Source organism: Talpa occidentalis, unplaced genomic scaffold, assembly GCF_014898055.3.
Source record: "Talpa occidentalis isolate TD23 unplaced genomic scaffold, MPIMG_talOcc4v2.1 talOcc4.15, whole genome shotgun sequence".
Lineage (NCBI taxonomy): Eukaryota > Metazoa > Chordata > Mammalia > Eulipotyphla > Talpidae > Talpa > Talpa occidentalis.
In genome coordinates, this window is record NW_023601543.1 from 24,295,215 (window position 1) to 24,304,675 (window position 9,461).

Consider the following 9,461-nt stretch of genomic DNA (forward strand, 5'->3'; position numbering starts at 1 on the left):
TGCCAAGTCTAGGAGGGAAGCGTAAATTGTTTCAGTAATTTCCTGAGCCCTAAAGGATGGATGGGAGAGTGTTCAAATACTATGTATTTCTCATGAGTGAAGACATGGTAACAGAGAAAGGAATGACTTACCCAAGATGACAGGATTAAGAGGGTACAGTTTCTAGCATAGATCTTTAACTGGATATGACATAAATTTCAGCAGATGCCAGAAGGAATATTTGCCAAGAATCAATAAATAGACACTCCTTTCCCCAAAATGCTATAATATTAGATGAACCGTTGGAGCTGTGATGTAGCCCTGGGGTAAAAGCAAGGTATAAGGAGAAAACATAATTTGGCTGAGTAAAGTTTACATTCAATGAGTTTAATTTGAATCACTTAATATGAAGTGTTCAACCACAGAAAGAATGAGGCCTCAAGAAACAAATTATATTCTGTTTTAACACGAAAAAATCATCTTGCACAATGGAGTTTGTAATTTATGAACTTTACACTGTGTCTCATATTCTATTCTATGAACAGAGAACATATGTGTTACACAAAATATGAGGGAGTATAAAAATCATTTCATCTAAAACACTAGGTATTTTGAGACTAGCAAAAACATTATGAATGAGAGCCAAGTAAACAGTGAAAAAAAGTTACATTTCTGTTTCAAACTACAGTACAAAAGTACATTCATAGAAGACCAATAGACAATTGTTTTTGGCCTACTGCCTCTGAAATTAGATTATAATGTGATCTCACTTAGCATGTTTCACATTGTGTATTTCCTTTTTAAAATGTGGCAGATTAGGGCCTCCCCTGGTGGCACAGGCAGTTGAGCGCAGCGCTGTGAAGCTGTTCGCAGCCTCTGCAGCACTGGTTCGATCCCGGGGGCCGGCGAGGGTACCACATGGCGCCGCAGACATCTCCTGTCTCGCCCGCTGCTCCCCTCATCAGTGTATTTCGTCAGTCTGCCTGCTCTGTTCCCTGCTCTATCTCTGGTGAATCCTCTCACCCTCCCGTGCATCTGGCCTGTACCCCAGTTCTTGTATAAATAAATAAATAAATCTTAAAAAAAAATAAAATTTGGCAGATTAGAATTTAATGTTTTTAGGATAATGTATAAATATTGAAGATTGTAAATTGCAATTGAATCTGAGAATATTTACCCAATGTTATCTATGTGCAGTTCTTAGTAACAATTGAGATAATTAAACATTATACCTGTTGTTGATTATAACTTGAACAACAACTTACATTTACCGCCATTTTGGCCAAGTGGCCCCCAAATCCCTCATACTGGCTCATTTAAAGATAAGGCCCCACTGTACCTTAAGAACAGGAAATGTTGATCTGTGAGCTTTGACCCAGGTTGGCCTTGAAATATAAATATTTTACTTGATTACATTTGCATGTTTTGTTATTTTAAAGCTTTCAATTTGATGAATGCATTTCTTACAGAATTTATTGTAAGAATGAAGATCACATTGAGCCCTGGCTGTGTAAATTGATGGACAGGGACATTTTATAATTTTGGATCATTACAGTAAAATTTATGGTAAGATTTACTACCCATTGACATTTCAAGAATTCTGAAATATTCATGCAAGTCACCAAGATTCTTATTTGCAAGAGTACTCCACGTTCAGTGGGAAAAAATGTCGATTTCAGTAGTGTGTTTATCAGGTCTCTGAACCTTCCAAATTAAGATCCTTGCACAATAGAGAAGAGGTTTCCAGAAACTTGATTTCTACTATAGGCCTAGGTCTTGAAAATTCATGTAATCACTTCTATTAAAGAGGAAGGGGTATTTATTTTAATTAAAGCGTATGAAGAATATTCTGCTTTCAACAGATATATAGTTGGCAAAATGAAAGGATTCTTTTTATTTTATATATTTTTTACATCATTTTTCATTTTTGCACAATGTATGCATCTTCATCTTGGTTATATTCCCCATACAATTCCCACCCACCCCTTATTTTGACCTGATCCCTCCTCTCCCCTCCACCCTGTAGTGTGTCTCTGGTTTATAGTTGCTTGTTGATTATGATTTTTACATTATTGTAATCAGTCTTTTTCTTGGTCCCTTATTTAGGTTTTCTAAATTCCTGCTATGAGTATTTTTCTTTTTCTTTCTGGCTTATTTTGCTGAGCATGATCCCTTCCAGCTCCATCCATGTTGCTGCAAATTGCATGAGATAAAGAAGTTAATATTAAAAATAAATAAATAAATAAAACCTCAACAAATGACATACAGAAGCAAATGAGAACTCACCTATCTTCTATTAGCTCAGACATTAAAATGACTTGCTAAGTGTAAAAATATAATGTATCTCTTGTCATTATTCTTTGTTTTGGAAAATAGTTACTTTCATTTTTAAAGAGTAACTTAATCATTCTGAACATGTTTTAATTCCTAATATGATAAATTTTCACAGACAGAAATCATATAAATAAAAGCTTTCAATTATGTTTGAGAGCATAAAAGAGTCCTGAGACTAAAAAGTTTGAGAACCAAGGAGAGGGGTGAGAGGGATGGAGGGAGGAGCACAGGGGTCTGAGGTGATGGTGCAGGGGTGCCTTGGGGAAGGAAATTCTGTGGGGACTCAATCTGAGGGGGTGGAGGGAAGCAAATATTGTTTAAAAATAAAAAAAAGAGGGCCTCCCCGGTGGCTCAGCGGTTGAGCGCTGGGTTGTGAAGCTGCCCGTAGCCTCTGCAGCGCCGTTTTGCAGTGTCTGTTCGCAGCGCTGGTTCAATCCCCAGCCCCCTGGGCGAAGGTCCCACATGGTGCAACAGACCTCTCCTGCCACCTGCTACTCCCCTCAGCAGTGTACTTCGTCAGTCTGCCTGTTTTGTTCCCCGCTCTGGCTCTGGTGAATTCTCTCACCCTCCAGCACTTCTGACTGTACCCAGTGCTTGTATGAATAAATTAATAAATCTTTAAAAAATTAAATTACATTAAATTAAAAAAAGAAAAAAAATTGAGAACCATAGGGAAAAAAAAAAAGAGGAATGGGGACGGGGGAGTGGGAAGGAGGTGTGGAAGGATGAAGAGAGAAGCAGGCTGGGGGTTGTTCACGGCAAAGGCAGCAGAAGAAGAGGTAAAAGAACAGTGGAATTATCTTTGTGAAATAATGTCAGGATTGTTTGAGAAATGTTAATGCTATTGCAATTTCTGAATTTGATAGACATTTCCCCACAAAAGGTGTTATAAACCTGAAAGAGGAAGGCTAACTTTCAGGGTGCAAAATAATTGTGTTTTCATAGAAGCCGGATTCTCCAAGATTGACTGGAAAAGTATATTTGGTCCAGCACATATCACTATGAATCTCGCTTAAGCAGTTGTAGTTTAGACATTATTAGGTAACACAGCTAAGACTACAGCAGCAGTGGGGAGAAGTGGCCCCACTATGTTAAATTCCTACAAGAAAATAGAGGACTCTCTCCTTTCTGATTGATTAATTCATTTATTTCCAAAGGTAAGTAAAAGACAAGAGCAGGAGATAGAGAATTTTCCCAGTCAGAATTTCAGTAAAATTAAAATTAGGTAATATCAGGGGCCAAAGACACCTATGATCTAATGATACTTTTAGATCTTTATTTATTTATCTTTAAATGAAATACCATTTACATCCTTGTCAGTATTCTGACATAAAGGATTTCTCCCATCAGGTGTGGTCACGGTAGCTCTCCCACCACCAGATCACCCATAGTCCTCCACCACAGTCCATAGTGTTCCTCCCCCTCCCCCATCCGCCCCGCAATTAAGTTTCATAATGCGGAAAATGTCTGTGCAAAGTGGGTGCTTTGGAGACGGCAATGGTAGGATTGGTGGATGCCAGTATCATTTGCTCAGCAAGTTCTCTCATGTGCTCAGAGTTTAAATTAAGAAAAAAATCCAAATTAAACAGTTTTTGAATTCTTCAATTATTAATGGAATCAGAATCATTGATGCACAGGCACTACGCTAGGTACTAGAAATATGCAACTGATTTAAGTGCTTTTTCTCCCTCCTCGAAAAAGAAAGCCAAATCTTAATATATTTAACTTGTCTCATTGTAGCTATTCCCTGGAGTATGATCTATAGTTAAGACACAAGCATGACTATGTACACGAATATTTTTATTAGCAATTTTAGGAAATGCTTGAAAATACAGAAAGTTTACAACTAGAAATTTTTAACATCCCTTTAGGTGCTCTAGAAAATTCTGTCCGAAGCTTCCTGCACATTACCACAGAAAATTCTGGATATTTTGGTTAAGCATTCATAAAGGGTAGAAGTGAGCCTCAGCTTTTCAAGCTTATGTATCCTCCCACCTCATCTGAGAGTAATGAGTGAAATCATTTACTAAAGCACATAACTAAGTATGTGTTTAGAAGGGGGGGGGTTCCATTACTTGTTCAACTAGTAATAAGTACTTATCTTGGTGATTATTAATAAAACTTAATTCCTTGCAATGTATTCATCTCACGAAGAAAGTACAATACAAAAAATTTTTCCTTTGATGAGTGCAAGAGGGCGCTGGCATTGGCGCTTCGGTGTGTTGGGATGAGCGTGAGCAAGCCAACTGTGGTGCGCATGCGCACAGGGGAGGCGGTGCATGCCACACTCAGAAGAAAGACGGTGTGCATCCACCGCGTGGCTCGCGGCATTTTGCCCCAGGGTTCCTGGGATATTGGCGCGTTTGCACGAGTGCATTCCTACCAAGCCAGAGCCTGGTTCGGTTCGGTTCGTGCCTGGCACCCGAGAAACTGTTGTGTTGGCGGTGCTGAACCGTGGCAGTAAGGAGCAGAAGGCCCTTGAGGTGCGAGGGTGACGAGCAGCCCTGAGACACCATGAGTGAGCAGCCGCCGCCACTGCCACTGCTGCAGCAGACAATGCACAGTTTCCCCGTACTCCCGACGGAAGAGATGGTGAGTCCCCAGTACACAGGGCCGCCCACTATGGAGGACCTGCTGCCATCAGAGGTACTGGCTAAGTTAGAAGATAATGCACAAGGCCTGCCCACGAAAGAAACCGTAAAAGTGAAGCGGCCGCGTGCTGAGGTTTCATTGGGTTGCTTAACTAAAAAATTTATGAATCTTGTTCGATCTGCTCCGGGGGGTGTTCTTGAATTAAACAAAGTCGCAGCAAACCTGGGAGTTCAAAAACGAAGAATATATGACATCACCTGTGTCTTAAATGGAATAAGTCTTATTAAAAAGGAATCTAAAAGTCATATTCAGTGGATAGGATATGATCTTAACGATTCCCAGGCAGTGGCCCGAAAGAAAAAGCTGCAGGAGGAGCTTTCTGAGTTGGCAGCAATGGAAGACAAGTTGGATGTGCTACTTAAGGACTGTCATAAGCAGTTGTCTGAGTTAACAAGTGACGGAGAAAATGAAAGACTGGCATATGTGACATGTGAGGATATTAGTAACATTCCAGTGTTCGAAGAACAGGATGTTTTTGCAATTAAATCTGCAGCAGAAATGAACTTGGATATTCCAGTTTCCACAGGAAATTCTCTTGCACTACATTTGAAAAGCACCCAGGGGCCGATTGAAGTTTATTTATGTGATGCAGATCAGAATTACTCAAGTGATATGTTGTTGGATAATCAAGAGGCCATTTCTGCTAGCAAACATCCAGAGCCCCTTGATAATGAAGAAAATCCTCTACAGCAAAGTGAAGAATTGCTTGAAGCTAGCAACGAATAGCATTTGAGACTTCTTGTACTGGCTTCTTGTTTTGAATATCCTCTATGGGTGAATTTTGCATCAAGTTTTATTCCCTGAGCAATACATCATCCATGAAGTTCTCTCATTTTTAATTAGTAAACCAGTAGTATCTCTGAGCGGTTCACTACTTAGATGCTGGAAAATTATGGTGTCCACATTCAAAGATGACTCAACTATTCACTGCTTTCTGCCAGTGAAATAGACATTTTGGCCACTAAGATCACTTCATCACTAAAGTATCACTAAAACAGAGGATCAGGACTGAATTGGACAATTCTTTGTGGACTCTGCCCTTTCTTTCAAGAATTTTGTGTTGGTAGTAGAATTGGCTTTTGTGCACTTTACACAAGCCATGTATTTGTCTATATCTGTATAATGCCTGCATTATGAAAATGTCTGAAATTCTTCACCTTTGAACAGGCAAAATATGCATATATAGTAAGCACGAGGCAAATTTTCTCATTTCTGTGGTATCTGTAATTTTTCATTAGAATTCTGTAAATGAAGCTTGGGGAGAGTTTTTTTTTCTAAATTTTGTGTAAATGTAACATAGATGTGCTATACATTTAAAGTTCATGGGTTTCAAAAAAAAATAAACTACGAAAAAAAAAACCCTCCATTAAAGTTCATGAATATAATTATTTTACTGTGGTTCTTGTGCTCTGAGTTATTCTATCCAGCAGACCCAGTCTGGTGGTGTGTCCCACAGCTTTAGGGGCAAATATAGAAATGCCATCAGTTAATGGCTTCATTCATTACAAGACGTGAATTCAGTCACAGTAAAAACTGAAAACCATTTTAACATTTTGGGGAGAAGATTTTACAATGTTTCTGTATGCAACCTTGCTGTTCAATTAAAGGGGTTTACTTATGATGAATTAATTGTACCCTGCCCTCTCTCTAAGTCTAGTCCATATTTCCAGAAATAGCAGGATATTTCTAGCTCATTAGATAAGTCGTTGACCACTCTGCCTCAGTTTATTCAGCAGTTTATCATTAGACTGTGAGCTTCTTGAGGGCCTTTTCTTAATCATTGTTATCCCCAGAGCTTTGCAACATGCGTCGCACATAAAAAGTGCCCAATAAATGTTTGAACAATGGCAAAACTATATTAACAAATATAACTAACATTTATCCAATATGAATATAGTATGACAAATTAAAAGCATCTTTTCAGACTACTTTAAAACCTGATGTTAGGAAAAATGGACAATTTTTTTCATTCATTTCTCCTCAAATTATATTGTCAGTCACTTACTTATTCAATATAATTTGGGGGGTACATTTGCACACTTCCTTATGTGCACATGCATCACTCACCCTCTAAAACTACTGTGCCTGTGTCCTACCCCCTTCCTTCCTCTACCCCTTCTTCCCGCCCCCCATTCCTCCTGGTAACCAGTGTATTATTAATTACATAGCTCAAATGATGCACTAATTCTAGAGAGAGCCTCCAACCTGTACAACACATGTGTGTTCATTTTATTTAGGTGAATGGAAATCTACATGCTGGTGGCTGGATTGGAATGTTAATTTACTGTTACCTTAATCCACTTGAGGAAAACTAAACAGCAAAAAGGACTCAGCTCTACCCTTTTAATTTTTTAATTAGTGTAAGTTCCAGCAGTCCTAAAGCAGAGAAGATAGGCAGAGAACATGTTCTCTCTGTTACTTATTCTTTTCTTTGGAAGATTGGATGGGGCACACCCACAATGGGGAGAACAATTTGATTTACTCATTTTACCAATTCACATGTTAATCTCATCCAGAAACATCCTGGCAGACATACCCAGAAGTAATGCCTAACCAAATATCTTTGCATTCCAAACCCTAGCCAAATTGACACATGAAAATTAGCCATCACAGGGAATGTGTTAGACTATAAACCAACAAGGAAATAAGTGAACACATTAATTTAAAACAGTAATCATTATTTTTAAAAAAGTGAACAGAACTCTCTGCCCATCTGTGTCTCTTCAGGCACTGCTCTTTTTTCCCTCTCTCCTTTTTCTAATAAACCTGTCCTTTTAAAATTGAAAAACAAAAAACAAAAAGTAAACATAATGTGCGAGTGGCTAGAAGTGTGATAGGCAAAAAAGACTACTCTGAGGACACAGTATCTGAATTTCTCAGTAAGAAATGAGAAAGGTCAGATACATTAAACAGTGGTTAAAAATTTTCACAAGATATAAGAACATGTTTAGGTCTAAAGGGCAAGAACTTTATTTGAAGTATCTAAAGAAAGAGACTGAAGTGTGTGAAGTCTTTATTGGAAGAAGCCTGACAGGTAAATAGGTACCATCATCCAGAGTTTTGGACCTTATAATAAAGAACACATATTTCATTTTAAGAGTAATGAGAAGCCATTCGTGGTGTTGTATGCATTATAACGACATAATGATTAAGCAGCACATCAGCCAGATGAGAATCTATAAGAAACATCTCTCAAAGTTAAAAGTCATGGAGATTTTATTTATTTTAAGAAAAAGAAAAAGAATAACAAAAAACACCCATGCCTACCCTACTAATTATTATTATTATTATTATTATTATTTTAAAGATTTATTTGTTTATACAAGCACTGGGTACAGTCAGAAGCGCAGGAGGGTGAAAGAATTCACCAGAGCCAGAGCGGGGAGCAGAGCAGGCAGAAGGACCGAAGCACACTGCTGAGGGCAGCAGCGGGCAGCAGGAGAGGTCTGCATCCCATGTGGGACCCACCTCCAGTGGCCGGGGAGCGGCCTGGGATCGAACCCGTGCTGCAGAGGCTGCGGACAGCTTCGCAACCCAGCACTCAACCGCTGCGCCACTGGGGAGGCCCCCTACTAATTATTTAACTTTTGAAGAAACTGCAGAGGCATAAAGCAAGAATGATACAACCTTTTACTGCAGTTTTTCCTAATCACTTCAATTTGTACTTTTCTCAGACTTGCAAATCTGACTAAATAGGGAAAACTGTAATCTATCAAAATCTCACAGTGGTGTCATCAACCGAAGCATATACTCTTAAATGCATTTGCTTAATCTCATATCCTGTGTGCAGTTATATTAATACTTTGAATGAAAATTCACAAAACATAAGTATTTTCCTAAACATTTTAATGACTTTTGTGAAAACAACCTATTAACAGAACTGCATTATCTAGAAAGTAGTTGAGCTAATGCAGGGTATTATATTTTATTTTTTCTGTCTCTCACTGCCTGGGAACTTTCTTCATTTTAGTGTTTAAGTTTTTTTTTTATATAATTTATTCATATTTTTAACACCATTGTTCATTTTTGTACAATGTTTGCTTTCTCCTCACAGGTGTAGTCCCCATAAAATTCCGACCACCAATTCACCGGTGCACCATCGCCATAGTCCCTTGTGCTCTTGCAGAATGTCTGATTTATAGCTGCCTGTTAATTTTTTAATTTATTGTTATTACTTTTTTCCATATTATACTCTCTAAATGTAGATTTTACAATAATTTCTTGAGTTTGGAATTACATTATGATCCAGGCTACTCAAGGATAATTTCCTTGAACTTTGGAGTTGTTCTGAGTCACTTTGAATGAACTTCACTATGGGATGCCATTTCACTATGGCTAAGTCCTCTGCCTTAAGGTTTATTTGTCTTCATTATTAACCTCTTAGTCCGGAGCCATGATTGTGTACTTACACCCAAAACTTAATATAGGTGTGTTCTTTTTTTTAATTCTGTGAAAGAGTGAATAAAAGCCCAATGAAACTTTTTGATCACAAGCAA

General features: G+C 38.3%; 1 protein-coding gene across 1 annotated transcript; it reads left to right on the forward strand.

The window, feature by feature from the left end:
* The first annotated feature begins 4,935 nt into the window (after positions 1-4,935).
* Positions 4,936-5,726, forward strand: LOC119246567 (transcription factor E2F6-like). Its single transcript, XM_037512929.1, has one exon. It carries the CDS (start codon positions 4,936-4,938, stop codon positions 5,689-5,691), a length of 756 nt encoding a protein of 251 aa, XP_037368826.1. The 3' UTR covers positions 5,692-5,726.
* Positions 5,727-9,461: the final 3,735 nt, after the last annotated feature.